The sequence below is a fragment of the Lycorma delicatula genome, chromosome 6 (genome assembly GCF_047948215.1).
Source record: "Lycorma delicatula isolate Av1 chromosome 6, ASM4794821v1, whole genome shotgun sequence".
NCBI classification, from domain to species: Eukaryota; Metazoa; Arthropoda; class Insecta; order Hemiptera; family Fulgoridae; genus Lycorma; species Lycorma delicatula.
This window is the reverse complement of record NC_134460.1, coordinates 158,628,878-158,650,835: the sequence shown is the minus strand read 5'-3', so window position 1 is coordinate 158,650,835 and position 21,958 is coordinate 158,628,878. Positions and strand designations below refer to the sequence as shown.

General features: G+C 28.4%; 1 protein-coding gene across 1 annotated transcript; it reads left to right on the top strand.

Annotated features, from left to right (window-relative positions):
• Positions 1-2,532: 2,532 nt before the first annotated feature.
• On the top strand, positions 2,533-21,586 carry LOC142326422 (THUMP domain-containing protein 1 homolog). Its single transcript, XM_075368914.1, has 4 exons — positions 2,533-2,831; positions 10,416-10,574; positions 12,606-12,805; positions 19,907-21,586. The coding sequence occupies exons 1-4, from the start codon at positions 2,652-2,654 to the stop codon at positions 20,517-20,519; spliced, it is 1,152 nt and encodes a 383-aa protein (XP_075225029.1). The 5' UTR covers positions 2,533-2,651; the 3' UTR covers positions 20,520-21,586.
• The last annotated feature ends 372 nt before the right edge of the window (positions 21,587-21,958 follow it).

Here is a 21,958-nt window from a genome sequence, read left to right as displayed (position 1 = left end):
GAGCATTTTAGTGTGTTTTCTTTAATATATTATTGGATTATTTTTATTGAGTTATAGGGTTACTACAATATTTCTCTAATGTTTTATTCATCAATTATTATAAAACATGTTCATTTTACATGAAAAAATGAGAAGAAGATGGGGGTTAAAACAAATAAGTACCTTGAATCCTTAAAACCTTATAAACAAAAATTTGATGTTGATGTAACATGACTTCCTTGTACACCTGTTAAATACATATACGCATTTTTTGCTACACTTCATTTAAAATTATTTCATTTGAAAGTGAGATACGATCCTCCAATTCTTTAATAAAGTAGACAGTTACAGAATTGCTGAAATATTAGTTTTAATTAACATCAAATAAATAGGGTAAAAGTTACTTTATTACTACATCAGTATTATTCATATCTTTGTGAGTTGTTGATTTACAAAAGTTTCAGATTTCTGTGTAATAAAAGTTAATAATAATTAGTCTATTCTGTTTAAAGAACTCCTGTATACTGGTTGCATATGTTAATTTTGACCTTACAGTGTAAAATAATCAGTTTTTATTATTGGATTACTTGGTAAATAATTAAAAATGAAAAAGAAACAATCATACAGGAAAAAGAAAGATAACATGAAGAAATATATCTCAAAAAACCACAAGAATATGAATATGAAGAGGAAAAAAATGTTAAAACCAAAGAAAGAATAAAAAAATTAAGAGATGATAAATATAAAAAAAAGAGAAAATTTGAAAACTAGAGAACAAGTACACAAATTAAGATCAGAAGAGTTATATCAAACCAAAGAGCGATTACATGATTCTCAACAAAAACAAATAAAAGAAATGATCAACTCCATCTTAGGGAGATATTTTGTCCGACAATATCAGAGCAGTAATGAACTAAAAAATAAGAATTTTTTGCAATTTATTAAAGGTCAGGCATATATGCCTCAGTGTGTGTTGTTCTTGTGAGGGTCTATTTTTCAGTCACTCTGTAGTTAACTTTAATGTAGGTAAAATTAAACAGAAATTCCAGAATAATTAAATAAATTAAACTAGAAAATAAAAAAAATAATACAAATCTAAATTATAATTTTCAATTAATATTAAATAATCAGAAGTTTCACCTAATCTATTACATATACACTTATGCAATAATGCCTTTTTAATTAAATAACTTGTGATATTTTTCATTTTTTTTTTTTTATTGTTATTGAATTATCGTAATTTTCTTTACAATCAGAGGTTAATAATTAAATATATTAATATATTTAAATAAAAAAAAGGAGATGACGTGTGATTCAAACCAATGTGCCTTCCCCTTGAAGAATTCAAATATTTCATTAATTAAATATTATTTGGCTCTAACTTTGGACCAAATGAAAATAATTACTACTTATGATATATCGTTGAGAATCTCTAAATCAGAGCTTATTACTGCAGTTAAGAAAAAGTCCAAAATCCAAATTTTTGGGAATTTTGGGCTTTTTTGGACACTTGGTTCAGTCGATTGCAATCAAAAGGGGAGTTGCACAACTAGATGTTACAACAGGCCTAAATCCAAAATTTCAACATTTTTGGCTAATCGTTTTTGAATTTGCGAGATACATACGTACGTATGTACAGAAGTCACGCCGAAGTTAGTCAAAATGGATTCAGGGCTGGTCTTTTTTTTTTTTTGTCTTCAGTCATTTGACTAGTTTGATGCAGCTCTCCAAGATTCCCTAACTAGTGCTAGTCGTTTCATTTCAGTATACCCTCTACATCCTACATCCCTAACCAGGGCTGCCCTGATCCCTGACCAGGGCTGGTCAAGATTGATATTTCCGTTGAAATCTAAAAACCAAAATTTTTCGCGATCAAAATACTTCCTTTACTTCATACAAGAAAGAAGTAAAAAAAAAAGGCAGTAAGAAAATCAAACCAAAAAATAAAGATATAACGCGTACCTGTTAAGGATGTATGTAAAGACGAGTATGTAATTTTAGGCAAAATCCTAACATTTGATTATATGAAGTTCACATTTAAAAACTTTTAACGTAATAGCATGAACATTTGTTTGAAAAGAAAGGATACTTAAATATTTAATAAACATTTGAAACGTTATAAGGCAACATATAAATGTACATAACTACAATACATAAAACAAACATTGAAAATAATTATAAGTTCGCAAATTCAAATTTATAGAAGACAACATTTTTTTGTGAATAAGAAAGTAAACTATAAACAAAACAAAAATAATGACAATAATTAAAATTTATTAATTTATTTTTTGTATAAATTTAAATTAGTACTGCAGAATGACAGTCTACAAAATTTTTGTTAATGCATACTATAATATTCACAATAGTTACAGGAATTATAATAAACTGAAGCATGTAATAACACATTTATTTTCATATACTTTATTAAAAACATTTATAAACACTGTTAAAAATCAGTTTTCTTATAACCACGTCTTGAGTTTTGTTATATCGCATTGAATTTCGGCAATTTTCAATCCATTTATTTGAATTTTAACGATTCCATAGGCCGTAAGTTAGGTGCAGCACTGTTGTCAGAATTAAATATCGCTGTAGTAAGGTTATGTGTACTTTTGTTTATGTGAAACATAGTTAAGAATTATACTAATAGTCACACACAGTTGCAGTGAAACATGGGTAAGAGAAAGTGCGGTAACAGCAGTTATAATGCGAATAAACGAAGAAGAAAGCATGTTTTAGAAACAGGTATGCGAGGATTTTTGTGCACTTGTAATGCCAAAGAAAAAGAATGTATCAGAGAAGCATATAATATTCTAAATGATTATGCTGATAAATTGTATGGGGAAGAACAGGTAATTGAATTTTTTTAATCCTATCATTAAGAAATTTCTTGACAACCCTAGAGGATCCCTAAGGATGTTTGCTTAAGATGAAGGAAGAAAATAATTATTTCACACTGAATAGGCAGGTTCCCAGATGACGGGTGATTATTACAGTGATGGCAAATTATAGAAAATTCATATCCTTGCATAGAATCAAATCCAAGATTATTTGTTTGAGAAACCAACAGTGTGACTTAATCCAAAGGTTCTGAGTTAAATCTTGATCAGACTGTATTTTTTGCATGTTACCAGATTAATTTCTTATTAAAAAAATTGAGTTTTATATATCTAATAGAGTAAATCTGTAATTATCATAATAAATAACTACTAGGCTACATCAATCAGTTGTAGAAAATTTTAATAAATATTTGGTTTCTCATTAAACTTCTAAATCTATTATGTTGATAGACATAAAAAAGCCGCCCTTTTTGTTAGTCATGAAAAAATTATGTATATAAAAAAATTGTTTTGTGTTAATTTGTGATTAAATGATATTCATCAAATTGATCTCAACTACATATACAGGTCAACAGTTGGAAAAAATTCTCTGTTTGGATTATTATACTTTGTTTATTTTCCATAAAATTAGGGTGTAAATTATATTTCAAAGTGGTAATTGTGTATGATTTTTCCCGCTCTTAAACTCTTTTGTTTTGAAATATCTTGATCTAAACCAAGTAGGGACAATAAAAATATTTATTTTAAGCCATAAAAAATAAATAAACAGTATAACTAAATTGTCTTCAGAAGATTCAGAATAGCTTATCAGAGGCAGTGTGTCTGGCTGCTGCTGATCAGAACCATTGTAAATGTGCCCTATTGCTTTTAACAAGGCTTAAATTTGCAATTTGTAATCAGGATTGAGTTAATGAAACATGAATTCAGCCAGGTGGCCAACTAAGTGATCCTTTTAGTAACCGTACCTAGACACAGTGGTGGATCGCGTACTGGCACTGTAGAACTGCAGCACCCCCTATTTCCACTTGATATTATCGATAACATTTAATATAATGAGTTCTCTTTTCTTTTAATTCTTTCTTTATGCTTGTACTATATATAATCCTTTAGCTTAATGTCAGTACCCATCCCCAGTTTATGAAAAATATACAAAAATCTTTGTATGGAGCGTGCGCTTCACAGTTCCAGTGTCATGGTGTTTGACTGTTGTGCGCATGTGCACATAAGAAACTGCACATGAGGCTGCAAGGGAGAGAGAACATTGTCACTCCCGCAGTTACAACCCTGGTGTGCTGATATTTTTTACTACGTGTGTATGTATGGAATGTTCTTGTTCGTTTCCTTTTCTAGTTTAGTTTGTGGTAGGAATATGAAAGTAGTTTAGTTGTTTTTTCAGTAATGATCAGAAGGTGGCAGAAAGCAAGGGCTCTTTGATTGCCAAATCTGTCCAAAGTCACACTGGAACGGTGAAAGAGAAGGTAGTAGGTTAGTAAAAACTAATTATGTATTTGTTTCTGTGTACATCGAAATTTAAATTAAGCAGCATTGGACTATAATGTTTTTAAGCGAACTTTTATTAAGTTATCTAATAATACTAAAAAAATTGTCTGTATTGACATTTTATTATTTATTCGATTAAACTGAAAATGGAATTCACATTGTGCTTAAAAACGGTGTACCATATTCTTGAATGTGAAAACAGAAAACTTTAACCATGGTCTTGAAAAGGACCAGAAAAAATGTTCTGGAGCAGCAGCCCCACTAAGTTTAGCTACTAGTTGCCACTGCCTTTCTTTCTTTTTCCTGTTTAGCCTCTGGTAACTACCGTTTAGATAATTCTTCAGAGGATGAATGAGGATGATATGTATGAGTGTAAATGAAGTGTAGTCTTGTACATTCTCAGTTCGACCATTCCTGAGATGTGTGGTTAATTGAAACCCAACCACCAAAGAACACCGGTATCCACGATCTAGTATTCAAATCCGTGTAAAAATAACTGGCTTTACTAGGACTTGAACGCTGTAACTCTCGACTTCCAAATCAGTTGATTTGGGAAGACGTGTTAACTACTAGACCAACCCGGTGGGTTAGTTGCCACTGCCTAGACATACTTGCCTGAACTTTCTTTCTATCATTTGCATATGAGTCCCATGCCCAGAGGCAAAGTTTACAAAATGGTTGTAAATTTTGAGCCACAAACAATTATAAGACCTCAACACTCATAATGATTGTAATGCCAGGAAAAATGTACTGTTTGATTATCACTAATAAAATTTAATTTTTGTGTGTTGGAACTGGTGCAAAGAAACTTTTTTACTGCCACAGTGATAAATACCTCCAATGATACAGTTACTATCAACCATTTCGCAATTTTTGTTTCATCTATGTCTACAGTTACTCCCCCATCACCAATCACTAAAGACTCATAATACACTATACTCACTAACTTCACGAAGGTATGAACTCCAGTCTACACATTCACAAGAAGATATGCCATTCTTGTTATACAATAATCGTGATGCGGATTATACAATCTTGCAAAATAATCTTGTTTTACTGTAATTTAAAATGCAAAAAAAAAAAAATCAACAAACCTGTGTTTTAGTTAAATTGTGATGGAAAACCAAGTATTTTTATTTTGTGAGGTTGTTTTGTCACACATTTTTAACTGTTTTCTGTTGAAAATCGACTTGATTAATTATTTTGTGACAATAAAACACTTTCCTTTCTTTATTTAATATCATTTAATTTTAACAATCCAACGTTTATTAAGATTTTGGTAAAACACTGTGGTCATACAAAAACCCCTACAAGGATTCACTATCTGCCAATAAAACAGTAAACTGTGATAATGTAAACTTACATCCATTCCACAAAAAAGGCTGATCATATGAACATTATGAAGCTGTAAATGCAACTGAATTATATGATCCTGGAGTGTTGACCCTCAGACTTGCAATAAGTGGGTAATTATCTGATAGCATAATCTATTCAACCCAGTGCTTTTCCGACTCTTGAAACCTCTTTTCTTATTGTTAGCAAACAGTATTCATAGAATACATCTCAATATCAAAGAGTTTAGAGGCAGTTTGAATATTAAACAGTTTCCTTCAGTTTTAGTGAATCATCTGCTAAGTTCAATGTAAATGCCAAATCTGACAGCAGAATTGCATCAGCATTACATTATATTAAGGAGAGTACATTTTATATTAATGATGCTACAGAACTTTTATTCTTTATGGAAAAAGCTGCTCACAAAACATCAGAACACAAATTTTGCTAGGCAAATTCAAATCGCTCATAATTAGCAACAGAAGGAATCAGCTCTGCTTGAACTATCAGAAATTGCGTTTATTACTACATTTACAAAAAAAATTGAACAGTCTGCCACCCTAGATAAGAATTCAGTTCAAGAATCATTTTTTACAATGGAATAGAATTACCTAGAGGATTTTTTCACCTCCTTGTTAATAATTTACCATATATTGGTTAATATATAATTCTATCACTTCGATAATTTATTCATATTTTTAATCGTTTGATGTATTTTCACTTTAATTTCACTAAACTTTGTTCTTGAATTTGCTTTATCAGCCTATAGTGAACAAAATTATCTTTTCTTACTGCATAACATTATTAACTCCAAATGCCATTTAAACGTCTCTCTCATACCCTGATCTGAATCAGCAGTAAAGCTCTCTCAAAACTCTTTAAATGCACTGTTAAAAGTATCAAACTTTTTCTTAATTGATGCAGGTGAGTGAAGTTTGTTATATGAGATAGTGACTGGTAATTCAAAACAGATTTCTATTGGACAGAAAAATTACACTTTATTTTAAATTTATTCTTTGATTGCTTTTAAAATTTAAAGATAGCACATATGAGGTCTGAAAATAAATTAATGAGACTGGTTCAGAAAACCTTTTTATTTACAATCCAATTGTACGTGGACTCTTATCACCTTCGAAATAGTTCCTACACAACGCTTCAAACGGTTTTCTCACTCTTCATAGCAGTGTTGGAATTCAGAAATTGGAATATCCTTCAGATGGTTGGTTAAATTTTTTTAATGTTTTTTACTTTCCAAAATGGTGTTCTTTGAGATGATTTTTAGAGTCGGGAACAGGAAAAAATCGCAGGGCCTCAAGTCAGTTGAGTAAGATGGTTGAGAAACTACAGGAATGTCTTTCTTTGCTAAAAACTCACTAATTGAGAATGCAAGCAAGGTGCATTGTCATGATGCAGCATCCAGTTGTCTTTGATGGCTGGGCTCACATGAATAACTCTTTTCCGCAGTCTTTCAAGAATTTCTCTGTAAACATATTGACTTACAATCTGTACTGTAGACAAAAACTCCAAAAGTCTCTGATTTGCTCAACATTGTTGTCATTTTTTGACGTTAACTGTCTTCCAGAGCATGGATCATTCACAACAATATTTGTTGGTTCTTGATTAGTAATAAATAGTCGACTTTGAATATTATCTCTTTGTCACACTTAGAGAGGAACTATTTACAAGTTTCAGATAATTGTGATACTTTATCATAACTTAAAATTTTGCTGCATATCCCTCTTGCAAACTATGTAACAGTCAAAAAATTGTTAATCTTTTTATTAGTAACAAATTATGAGCAGATTCTGATCTACCCAAGGTGTCAGCAGCAAAGTAACATTATTTCAACAGAATAAAAGGTGCTAGATTCAGTGTTTAATTATTACTATTTATTAATACTTTACAATTAATATTTGCTTAATGATTACTGTTTTTAAAGTAATTAGAGTTGATAATATAAAAATAATGGTACTTACATATTAATGTCATCGCAGCTACAGCTTTATTTAAAAACAAAGTAGTCAATCGGATTTCGGTGGAAAATGGGCCGATATAGAGTTTAACATAGATTCAAAACAGTCTCTTTATTAATTTTAATAAATGGTTATTTATATTTATTTATTATTTATTTATTTACCAAACTTAACCTACTCTTGCTAACCTTGACTAATTAACAGGAGTGTCTTGATTTAAATAATAAATAATTGCAATAATTACTGAATTTATTAAATAAATACTCAAAAAATTACGGTGTTAATTAGTCAAGGTTAGCGAGCGTAGGTTAAGTGTGGTTAAATTATATTTATAAAATAAATAAATATAAATAACCATTTATTAAAATTAATAAAGAGACTGTTCATTTTCCACCGAAATCCGATTGACTACTTTGTTTTTAAATAAAGCTGTAGCTGCGGTGGCGTTAATACGTAAGTACCAAAATAACATTTAAAAAATCATTTATAAATAGATTATTACTTGAATTACTACTATTATGATATAGTTTTTAACGTGTTATTAGCCTTCATAATTGAATCAATTTTTTAAATTAAAACTACTGCAATAAATGTTTAAATTAATTATTTAATTTCTATATTTTCTTAAACATAGAACACTTCTTGGTAGATGGTCAGAGAAAAAATAAAATTCTAAACGTGAATGAGATCTTCCTGCATGTAGGCAATTTAGGCTTAGATTGGAATAAATTTTTTTTTGAGAACACTACCATTAAAGGTTTTTTTAAATTCTGGATTAAAATATAAAAGAAGGTAACAAACAAATGATATTTTGTATTATAGTAAAGTAATTGTAATGATGTAATAAAGAATTGCAAATGAAGAGTTTGAAAATATAGGTTTTACATCATAAAGAGAAGATGTCAAAGAAGATCTAGTAGCAGTTTCCCCAAAAAATTAATATTTATTTTTCATATATTTTATTACTTTTATAAAATTATCTACTAATAATTTACTGAATTATTTACTATTATTTAATTGATCTAAAAAATATGTATTAAAATATATTATTAGATTAGATTATAATTTATTATTTTATAAATAAAATATATTGTTTTGTTCATCCAATAATTATCTAATTGTTTAATTCATTATTTATTAATTATTTAGGTAAGTTACCCTTTTACGCAGTTCGGGTAAAAGGATCTAATAAACCCATTTAAAAAATATATTAAAAAATGTAATTTAAAAATAGTTTATTTTTAAAATTTAATTATATTAAATATATCTTTTCTTTATGATATAAAACCTACTTTTCCAAACTCTGTTTGCAATTATATACTATTTCATTAAACAGCACCTTATTTTCATATTTATCATCAATCATATTACTCATTGCTTTTTTCTGTAGTTATTGATTTACTAATAATAAACGTTCAAGTTTTTCTGACTGTGGTCAACGTTACATTTTTCAAAACATTGGAATTTTTCAAAACCATTAACGATGAAATTTTAGGGTTGGAAATTGCCTAATACATACAAGCACCAGTGAGAAATTATAAATAAATAAAAAATGTAATTGCTTTAAATCTGAGAAAAATTTTATAAAACCCCAATTTCTTTTATAAATTTATATATGTAAACCATCAAAAAATACACAATTTTTATTAAAAAAAAAATAGAAAATTATGTTTATCAGAAAAAAAATACCAAAAAATGAATTTTATTTAATATTATAAACAATAGGTGATTTAAAGTAATGTTGCACTATTTAGAAATCAATATTGAAGATGCGCGTTATTCGTTTTTTAAATCTACTTATGTCAAAATCACACATTAAAAATATAAGGAATTCATTATAATTAGCCTTGTTACAAAGAGCAGTTAATTAGCATCATGATTAAAATGAGTATTATTTCAACTGCATTGTCGCTAGTTTTACGTATTTAAAACAAATATTTTAACTTGTATCATTTAATTTTATGCATTGCAAATTTGAATTATAGGACACAGTATATTTTTATTATAATTGCAGTCATATTTATAGAAGCACAGGTGGACATGCCAAGGTGTCATATTTTTTTACATCAGTAGCAAGTCAGAGTTATTCTACAGCAATGAATTGAAACATTAACTGTACTTTAATGTATAGATTGAACATTAATTAATTCTAATGAATGTACAATGGAATTAGTGTATGATTGCAGGACATAAGATGTTTTGAAACAGCTTAATTAAACATTAATATGAAGTATTTATTATGCCTAACATATTCCCATCTGAATCATTATATCGTCTCTTGATTTTTCTCAAAATGTCACAAGGAGTTTCTAGGATGCAACAATAAATGCGTCCATAAATATGATTCGCACAGACAATGTTAAGTCAAAGTTATCCTTGCATTTATACTTACAAATATGAAACTTTTGCATAAAACTACAGCCACTTCTAAAAAGTAATATCTATTTCAGTCAAACCACACAGCAAGAATGTTTTCTTGCAATTAAACACAGTACTTTGATGAATTAGAAAGGACCTTATGCTTCCATTACTATTTTTAATAAATTACCAGCCCTTCTAAAAAGATCTTCTCACATATTTATTTAAAATTAAATTAAAAATTTTCTTCTACAGTAACATTTTCTCAATAGAGCTGATAAAATATTCAAATGTAGCTAAAATAATAGTCAGGTTGAATCTGAAGACTTTTAAGTACTAGTTATTTCTATGCTGTTCTTTATCTAACTTTTGTTCTACATAACTTTTTGTCTGATTTGTGTTTTAAAAAATAATATTTAGGCATTTATTCTAGTTTGATGATGATAAGGATGAGGCGGTTGATGAAACAGAAATTGAAGATGAATTAAAGAAAGAAGTTGAATCTTTGAAAACAACCAATAAAAATATAAAGGAGCGTAGATTCCAAGTTATTGATTCTGGTGCAAATAATTGTATTTTTATTAAAACTACGGTATGTATATAATAATTTGATATTTTTTTTCATATATCTGTATACTCTAATTAAAAATAAGGAGTACAAAATTTTTAAATTACTAATTTTCAAAAAAGGCAGTTGTTCTCTTACTAAAAAAAAATGCATTATTAATTGATTTAACTTGAATTCTAATTAAGTAATAATTGAGTTACAAAATATTTAAATTGAGATACAAATAGAAATCATCTTTGTGTTGTACCTGTTTTTGTATAACCTTTCATTGCCCCAGTCATATATGACATTGGCTTGTAAAATAATTCTTTGTAAACACCACTTTGTTTTGTTTTGTTTTGTTCATGAATTTTTTTTCTATTTCTGAATCAGTGTATTTTAAAATGGAAAAATGATTTGTATTGACAGTACTTTTTACGAGATTTCAGCTCCAATAAAGGGAAGAATTTGAACTTTGTGACGATACAGATTTTTTATGTAAGTATGCGAAGATGATGTGATGTGAATGACAATAATGTGGATGATATTTTCAATGCTGATGATATTCTGATGAAAAAACACCCTAATTACTCTTAATTAATTAATTAAAAAATAAATCCATGCTAGCTTTAAGATTATTTATTTCCAAATTTTTGAAAGTACATTTCAAATATAAAATTTAATGTTAAATATAAAACATTGTTCATTCACCTCCACTACCATCAACCATGATACCTTAATAATGTCTTTTAAAGATATATCTTATCAATATTAACATATGATATAAATAACAATTGATGTAGGAATTCATATTTTGAGTGGAACCCACTACCAATTAAAAACATATTTTAATCTTTAGAACAATTATTCATTTCTCTTATGTTGAGATATTTTGTATTAATTTAGCTCTCATGTATTAGATGATCTTTGAATTAAATTGTATTTTTTAATCTGAATATTTCCCCTGTTTCAAATATTTTTATCTTGGATAACTTCATTTGTTTTTAAGATTAAAAATATTTTATCATATCAGTTTTATTATATATATATATATATATATATATTATTAGATACTATAACCATAGCGGTTGAAGGCAACCTTACACAGTTTATAAGTCTTTCCCATAAACGACATAGTCATTCTCAAGAAAAATAAAATCCCTTATCAGATTGAGTTAGGAGGTGGAATATACTGTTATTGATACATATCACCATAATAAAACCGTTGTACTGCAGGTGATATTCAGCTGTAAAGATAGATGACATTCTGTTCATCACTGGAACTAGCTCTGTAGTGAACATCATTACATTCAGAGAAATGTGTTTGACTGCTGTGGTTAGGGATCTGGGCATGTTTGAATATTATCTTACAGTTGTACTTAGGCTGCACTGGGTGTGATCTCTTGTATCTCTTCTGTTAAATATTGCCATATTCAAAATGCCTTGTTGACTTAACTTGGCTTAGAAGTAAGTTTATCATATAGTGTAGATTGTTTCAAGGTTTTTTTTTTAGAAAAATTGTATTATTTATTTTAATAAATTTTATTTAATAGTAACAATAAAATTATAATAGTATTCTTCAGTAAGTTTTTATGAATGTATATGTTGTATATAAATGCAGAGAAAAAAGTAACCATATAGGAGAAATATATTTTGAATGTGAAACAAAGAAATGCTAGATGATTTACGCTAATGGTGTCTACTTTTTATAAAATTATTTGAACGATGTAAATGTTCAAGCATAATATATGCTATCTCATATATTATCTAGCTGTGTAAAAATTTAATGGAAAATCTAGTAGAGAGTTGATGCTTCCCAGCTTCAGTCTTCTAGTAGTAGATTGTTTGATAACTCACAGCCATTTAATTTGAATGTAATAAAGTTAATCAGTTGTAGTGGTAGAGCTTTTCTAATTTAAAATTATGTAGGTGTTTAAAATAAGGAGTATCACTATATTGTTTTAAGTATTTGAAGGAATTGTATAAAAACAATTCATCAGCCAACTGAATCATATATCAAGTATTTAAATTCATTAACTCTAAATATCTAATTAATTTATATGTTTCATTTTTTAGTTGCCTGAACCAATTGAACTTGTGAACTCTGTTACAAATGATGTTTATAAAACACATAAGCAAATATCAAGATATGTTATGCGATTGTTGCCAATTGAAATCACCTGTAAGGCATATCTGGACGATATTAAAAAAGAATGTGAAAAATTATTTGAAAAACATTTTAAATGTGAACCAACTACTTACGGTATTGCTTATAAGTAAGTATCACTTAACTTAACTAAAAGATTCATGTTGTTCCTTAACATCATTAAAAAAATGTGGGAATATGTAAATGATATATTAAACTTAGACAATTGTGGAAAAATTAAACCTAACCTAAACTTAATGCCTTTCTCACAATTTTTTTTCAAATTTAGCTGCAAATTATGCCAATAATATCTTGTTATGTTTATAATATCTAAGTTTAAGTAATACTACTCTGTATAATTGTAATGAACCAACTATCTATTTGGGGCCTATTATTACAAAAGTGATAACTTCTCTTCTATTATTGGTGGGATTAGTGGTTTCTGTAGTAAAATAACTTCTCTAAATATATTTCAGATTCTTTAGTGAGTAAATTACATTTACTAGTCTTCTTTTAATACTGTAAATAATGATTCGCAGTGTATGGAATCATAGGCTTTTTTAAAATCTATAAAAACTGCAAAATATTTTTTACCATTTTTGTTAAAATAATTTAAGATAGTTTTTAAATTTAGAATTTGTTGAGTACAGGATCTTTCTGAGTGAAAACCACCCTGATTCTCTCCTAAATAATTCTCAACCTTGTCAATTATTCTTTTTTGTAATGCTTTATTTAAAATTTTGTAAGGAACTGTACAAAGTGATATTCCTCTTTAGTTATTGGAGTTTGTTTTACTCCCCTTTTTTGTGAAGTGGGTGTATTAGTGCATTATTCAGTTCCTCTGCAATTTTTTCCGTTAGCCAGTTTCTTCACAAACAGTTTTAATCTTGTTTACTAACTTGGGGAAATTGATTTTTAGAATTTTGCTCTTATGTTGTCCTCTTCATAAGCTTTATTATTCTTTAATTGTTGTATTATTTCTTTGATTTTATTTTCATTCAGAGATAGTGTGTCTTCTATTACATGGTTAGGTTTTTCAAAATTAAATAGTTCTTTGGTTTCTGAGCAATTTAATAGTGTATCAAAGTTCTTCACAACTGTTTTAAGGTTTTCTTGGTTATTTAATTTTAGTTTACCATTTTAATTTTTAAAACGTGTTGTACAATTGGTAACCTTTAATTTTAGTTTTAAATGTTTGGTAAAAATTTCTTGTATTATTTTTCAGCAAGTTCATTTCCAATTGTTTTACCTGTTCTTTTTTTAAATCTCATTTGTCTAAAGGTTTTGGATGCAAACTTCTGGGAGTTTTAAAGTTTGTTTCATTTTTTTATTTGGAGTTGCTCACTTTTTCCAGAGGTACTTTATCACAGTTATCGTTCCATCATATGTGTTTTTATTTTTGCCAATTACTTTTAAACTTTTCTTTTATATTTGTTTTGTTATTTCATTCCAGTCTTTAGCTTCAAGTTTTTCAAACTCTTCAATAAGTTCCTTCTCTGTTTCATTGAATTTAACTTCTGAATGTTGTACTGAATTAGTAGTGGTTTTATAGCTTTTCTTTTAGAATTAGGGAATAATTTAATTTTGATTTGTGAAAGGTAGTAGTAATCCGAGTCAGGATCTTTATTGTTTTGGTTATCTGTTAATTATTTAGAAGAGATTCTTACATGATCTATATAAAATTTCCCTGGCATGTAATTTAGTGATTTCCAAGTTGTTAGTTTTTTGAATGTTTTTTTAAATCTGGTTGTCATTTTCGGGACTTCTTTTTCACAGAGTTTTATTATTATTCTTATGTGCAGAGAATTTTCCAACTGTTTCCCAGTTTTCTTTTTCTCTGCTTATTTGAGCATTAAAATCTCCCAGTATTATTTTAAAGTATTTTTTAAATTTAGTCTTCTAATTATGTTTTTAAATTTGTTCCCAAATTTTTCCATGTTTTCTTTATTAATGTTGTCTTGGTTAATGGGGGCATGACAGTTAATTAGGCTGTAGTATTTGTTTTTAATTTTCAGTGTTAGAATGGGTAATCTACTATTAGGATATTGGTTGGTCTGGCATATCTCCCACCACCACTCCATTTGGTCGCCCTAAAGCATGAATGAATGTACGTACCACAAACAACTACTGTTCCTCAAAACGGTTTAGCAAACAATATCCTAATTAGCTTCTGAGCTTACCTAACTGTGTGAACAGAATAAGCATGGTGCCTTACACCACTTGTTTCCATGTCCCACTGCTCACTTGTCATATACTACTAAAATGGGTTGGCACACCCCGTCAACATACTAAAATATATGACTTGTCAATGAATTAAAATTTATTCCGTCAAGGACAGCAATTTGCGACGCCTAGGTCGCTGAATGCCATCAAGTACCTGTCCACCATATTATAGCACTTGGAGCTATATTTGACCGATGCCCAGCCATTTCTCGAGGGTAGCTTCCTACAGCAAGCAGTAGGAGTCTTATATCCCTTAAACTGCTGATGCTGGCTGAACAAAGCAACAGCATCATGGAACTCCCACACGGTCCGACAATGTGGCTCATGCCACATTGACTCGCTGCTTATGATTGGCCAATTTTTTCCTTGACCTCTAAGTTCCAGGGTGGCCTGAGTCCTGGCCCCCCGCAGGAGCTGGGCGGTTGAATATCATGTGTTTATTCAACTGGATCTCCCTGCAGATGCACAGCTCATCAGCTGCCAGGTGAAACCGAAACAAATACTGTTAGGATAGATAAAATCGATTATATTATTATCATATGTTTTACCTGTTGCAAAGGTGGTTCCTAAAATCGGAAAATTTTCACTCATGTATGTGGCTGATTTTCTTTTTAGAATTTTAAAATTCTGGTAATCCAAGCACTTTGGATTAAAGGAATTTTGGTCTGTGAATTCTGGGAATTTTTGTCTGTATGTTTTCTTGTAAAGTACAGATATCAATTTTAAACATTTATATATTTATTATCCTTGCACCAGCTGTAGCTTATTGGGATGAAATATATTTGTTTTAAGAATTGTTTTGAACTGAAAAATAACTGATGTCATGTTCGACAACAGCTTTCCAAATTGATGAATGAGGGTCTTCAACAAAGGTCTGCAATACATCTAATGACTTTGCATCAGTTGTGACAGTTCTTGGTCTACTGGTGCAAGGATGATTCTGTACAGTACCGGTTTCTTCAAATCTCTGGATACTGTCTTGATCACAGTCTATTTACTAATTGATTCTCTGTTTGCAGATCTATTATTAAATAAATCATATACTTCTTATAAAGACTGAACTCTGTCATCATAGCTGAACATCATCAACAAAAATTATTTTTACGGTTTCTCTTAAAGAAGGCATTGTTATGTGAAGATTTAATATTTAATAAAACTAAATAAATGAACTATGAGACTAATAATAAAACTTTCACCAAAAAACAAATATGAACTACAACATAATTTTTACTAGCACTCTCTAATTTTACCATTACAAGTATTTAAAGTAAAAAGGTGAAATGAGGAGTTAATAAGTTGCATTGTTTTAATGTAATATGCAAACTAGATTGTTATAAATTAACAACTGATAAGTAACACTGGAACTTGTTATAATATTAGCTGATATTAACACTGGAAGGTAATTTTTGTTTAGAAAATAATATCAGTTGATATAGCTGTTTAATTTGCTGATATGTTGTTAATTTTTTGTTATTGCTTATTATTACCAATATTACAGCATTTTTTAAAGTTTTTTATTGTATCTATTATGAATGTAAAATGCAAGTTCATGCAGCTCATTTTATTGTTAATACGATCTTTCTGTCATTGTAGCTTTGAATGCTTATAACTCAATAACAGAGACATTAACAGTAAAACAGGTTTCACCATTGTCAAATTTATTACTCTATCATTAAAATTTTTATTCTGTCATAAAATTCCTCTGCGAACTACAGTCTTGGCTTAAAGTAGGGCAATAAACTTTAAAGGCTTGACAGATCCCCTGTTCTTGATAATACGAGGGTTATTTTTTTCAAGGTCCGATCGGTCGCAAAATAAAAACCCATGCAAAAATAGGATGAACCTTTGCCCCGCATCTCTAGTATGGCCTTCAATCACATCGCGCCACTTCGTTTAGTTCTGAACATGTAAACATGTCTATAACAATAGCATTGGGATAAACAGTTAGGGAGAGAAGAAGGAGAACAGCAGATGAGCCGTGCTCTGACCAACCCCCTATTTATATTAACAAATACAAGTTTCACTATTGTTGCCACAGTAATCAATGAAGGTTGTTGCATGGCAATGAAAGAAATCAAAAATAAAACTGGAATACAAAATACTACAACACACGCCATTTTTAACTGAACATTTGCAACAAAAAAAATGGTCGCAGCACGATGGCTACCATAACAACTGAATGAATAGCAAAACGTGGCATGTCTTGAAATTGCACAAGAATGCTTTCACATTATGAAAGGAAAGGTGAACAGTTCTTGAACCAAATAATTGCTATTTATGAATCATGGATATATGATTTTGAACCTGAACTGAAGTCACAAATCAGTGTTCGGAAGAGTCAACACTCTGAGAGACTAAATAAATGTTGACTCGAGCAATCAAAAGTGAAGCAAATGATAATTTTTGCTTATGTTAAAATGGGTGTTATTGCCATGGACAGAGTGCAAGATGATATTAGTGTGATTGCTACTTACTACAGGTACTTAATTCAAAAGGTTTTGTGACTGAAAGTTTGAAGACTGTATATAGAAAAAGTTGACAGTAGTATGTATGTCATCCAGGAGACTATTAAGTTTCTTTGGTAGTTATTGGATATTTGTCATGTAAATTTTTTGAGTTTGAGATTTCACAGCTTAATAGCATAATATGACAAATAGATTTTTAACAGTCTGCTGGATGATTTCAATCATCTCAGTGCTGATCATTTTGTAGCAAGCCCAGGGTAACACAAACTGCTTGGATTGGTTTGTGTGCAACACCATTAACTGTTTTTAAATGACCGAGAGATATTTTTCCTGAATATTATGTAATAACATTTTTAAATACAGAGTGATTCACATAATGTTACCGGCACCTTCTGAGTTCATTCTGCTAGCAAAAATAATTGAAAAAAACACAGGTCCAGAAACCCTCTGTTAGCAAGTTATGGCTAGTGAAAGATTTCGCCCTGATTCATGGGCAAAGAGTGAAATAAAACCGTACTGAAATTCTAGGAAAGCAGATTAAGAGGTAAACTTATTGTTTTTAACCTAAAAAGTTGATAAAAACAGCTTCCAGAACAATATTCCCAATAATTTTTATAATGTTCAACAAAAAACAGAAAAATTTATTGTCTAAAAACACTCGTTTTATGTCTATAATACAAAAACTTTATTAAGTGACTGATAAAGTGTAAAATTTATCATGAAAACTTGTAAAGAATTTAATTCTGAGAAAATTGATTGAAACTTGAACCATCAATTTTATCTTAATTAGGGTTCGTAGAATTTCAGTAGGGGTTTATTTCACTCTGCCCAGGAATCAGGGCAAAATCTTTCTCTAGCCATAACTTGCTGACGGAGTGTTTCCAAACTCATTTGAATTTCTCACAGTGGTAGATCATTTCATGTAGAAGCATTTGTTAAATTTAATTTTTGTATATTTAATGGATGATAAGTTATTCAAAGGTTCCTATGCTTTATTAGCACCCTTTAAAATGAATGAAATCATGTATACCGTACTTTAAAAAGACTTTTGTAAAACAACTTGAAAAGATTTTGAAACTTCTGATTTTTTTACAAAGATTGTGATCAAAATTTTTTTTTACAAGTATCAATCCCATTTAACATATACTTATACCCTCATTACAGTAGTTATACCCTCATAACAAAATTAGTTGACTATATATAAATTATCAATTCCTATTATTTCATTTTTAGTTTGGAGATTTCTTTTTATTATTTTAGAGTGAGAGAGAGTGAAAATAAAAATTAAATTACAAAATAATAATACAATTATTCATGTTTAATAAAGTAACAGTAACTTAAAATTCAAAATGTATTAAGATTTTTTAACGCTATAAGTTTATAGTAGTATACTTAAATCGATTTATTTGGCAATAATTATAAATAGCCCATTCATTACCGCATTAACAATATTAGCTCATAGGCTTGAATTTTTATTTTTCATTTATACACTATAAATTTTTTAAATGTAAATTTTTTGTTAATAAAAAATCTTAAATAACTTATTAAATTAAATTGATGAAATGTACATGAGTGAATTAGTCTCTGAGTGTATTTGTATGTGTGTTGAGACCAAACACGTGCATGCATACATATGCATCTTGTTTGTACTCTTAGTTTTTTCTGCTTTAATGAGCAGAAAACATCTTTGCATAGGTTTTGAGTTATCTATTGTATTTAAGATAAAAAAACAAAATTTTTAGACAAAAATGTTTTATTGTTTCAAAGGAGGAAAGAAAATAACTTAATTTATTTATGCAATATAAAAATCACCTCTGTTGCGTTGATCTGTACTTTTTAAATTATCATTACCCATAACAAAAAATAAAGTAACTTCTGCCCAAAATTTTTCTTTGTCCAGCCTATAGTTTTAAATATATTCATGGAAGTTTCAAGATATTGTTTCAAAGATTAAATAGATATAGAATTTACACGTAATATGAAAGTGAATGCAGAACCAAAGATGTACAAAAATGTAATGTACAAAAGTTCAAAAATATATCTTAATATAAATCATTAACATTATTACCACTCACATCGTTAATAATATTATTTGATTGAGAGTATTTCTTTGCAAAATAACATGCAATTAATTATTATCAAATGCTGCAGATACTTCAAGCATTTACTGAAATAAATAATTTCAGTCTGAAATATGTTGCTTGACATTTCTGCTACAGAATTGTACAAACACATCGTTGCGCATTAATGGGAGAATTTTCAGAATGGCATTAATACAAGTAATGACAATATTACTCTTTATGTTATTAATTTTTATTATAATTATATTATTACTTGTACTTGCTGTTGTAAAGCATATATTCAGCTATTGAAATGATTTCAAAAAACCATTCTTTCATGCTGACTAAAGGGGTTCCTTTATGAGCAATACTCATAAAGTTATTTTCATGCACATATTTTATTTAAATTTTAATCTGTGTATCTTAATAATTTTGATAAAGTTATTTGTAACACGTGTTTATGGTTTTTTTTTTTATTTATAGCAAACGTTATAATGATAATTTATTACGCAGTGAAGTAATAGAATCTTTGGCTCGTCTAATACAAGATAGAAATATATTACATAAAGTGGATTTACGACAGGCTAAAAAAACTGTTATAGTTGAGATTATTAAAAATATTTGCTGTATTTCTGTAATACCAGATTATTATCAATTAAAAAAATATAATCTTGCTGAACTTTCAAAGAAGGAAGTTGAAGAAATTAATAGTAATAATGTTAAAAATGATGAAAGTAAGATTATCATCGACAATGACAAAATCTTTAAACTTTCTGAAGAAAAGAATACTGAAGTCGAAGTAAAAACTTCTGATGTATCAAAAAATGACAAACTTTCTGAAGAAAAGAATACTGAAGACGAAGTAAAAACTTCTGATGTATCAAAAAATGACAAACTTTCTGAAGAAAAGAATACTGAAGACGAAGTAAAAACTTCTGATGTATCAAAAAATGACAAACTTTCTGAAGAAAAGAATACTGAAGTCGAAGTAAAAACTTCTGGTGTATCAAAAAATGACAAACTTTCTGAAGAAAAGAATACTGAAGTCGAAGTAAAAACTTCTGATGTATCAAATAATGACAATCATGTAAAATGATAAATTGAATAATAAATTCTAAAAAAATTGTACATGCAATCTCATGTTACTCTTTATTCATTCTTTTGTAATTTTTCTGTGTTATTTTGCCCAATTTTAGGCTGTATAATTCACCCAAGGAATTTATTAATAAGCAATAAAAGACTGATATGACCTCCATAGTTGACTGTGTTTCTACCACAGCACAAAAGATATATTTTCTTCTATATAAATTTGTTTTAAAATTTTTAATTTTCCCTCTTTGAATTTGCAATTTTTAAAATAGCTCAGGATTTTTAAAATTTTAGTTTCTTGGAAAGTTAATTATCGAAAAATAATATTCATTGTTATGTATCACAAAAAACTTAGCTTATTGTTCATAAAATATCACTGAGTAAGTATTTGCTATTTTATAAATACTAGTTTTGAAAATGGATTGAAATTTGTTTAAATATAACTAAGTTCAAATTAAATGAAATTAATTAAAATGTACTCTAAATGTAATGGATGAAGTTTTTAGAGTTTCAGATGTACAAAAATGATGCAAGTTTTAAACATAATAACCTGGATATCATTCTGCCAGAGTCAAATTTTCTGTTAACTGTTTCCTCCTTCATTAAATTAATTTACAGTTGTAAAATTTAATAACCTATAGCTTAGAATAAGTTTCTGTTATATAATTAATAGTCAAATTCATGGAAATTTTTGTCAGATATCATGAAAATTTTAAGATTTTCATGAAAAGAAAAGTTGAAATCAGAATTGAATCCAAAGACAATATATCTTAAAGAATACTGGATCCGCAAAAGGCAAACTTTTCCATTTACAGCTAATAAATTAAAAATATAACCATCATTACGTTTACAGTTAAAAATTTTGTTTCAATAGTTTTCATGTTTTTTATTATTAAAATTTTATATAACTATGTATAATTAAAAATAGAAACGTGTTTTCTTTTGAAACTTGTGTTTAACAAACTATCATAAGTATACACTTCTTAATATGGTTATTATAATGTAATTGTTTAATTAAATATAGTGTGATTGTGTTTTATTGAAAATAAAAACCACAGAAATTGATTTATTAAATTAACTCTTTTGTTCTGAAAATCCATTATTTGCAATCTGACAATTCTTTATAAAGTATTAGCAGACCAGTAATGCTTCACTATTGTTAGATTTATATATATATATACATGTTCATATGTGTATGTGTATATATATATATATATATATATTAAATGAACACAATTGAAAGTTGATAAAACATTAAAAACAGCATTACAGAAGTTCACAAAAATGAACCTTTCACTTTATAAAAATCAGAATGTAAAAAAACAATTGTCAAAACAGCAGTACCTTTCGGATTTAATTCAAACTACTCTCTAAACACATTAGTCTGTTCAAAATAGCCCTAAATTTCTTTCTACTGGTCATATCAAGAATTTCAATAGCTTTAAA

Bases quoted from the DNA above. Each gene is read 5' to 3' on its own strand.
- LOC142326422 (XM_075368914.1), top strand. From the start codon at position 2,652: ATGGGTAAGAGAAAGTGCGGTAACAGCAGTTATAATGCGAATAAACGA. The intron at 2,832-10,415 runs GTAATTGAATTT...CATTTATTCTAG, and splicing joins AATTGTATGGGGAAGAACAG to TTTGATGATGATAAGGATGA. The intron at 10,575-12,605 runs GTATGTATATAA...TTCATTTTTTAG, and splicing joins GTATTTTTATTAAAACTACG to TTGCCTGAACCAATTGAACT.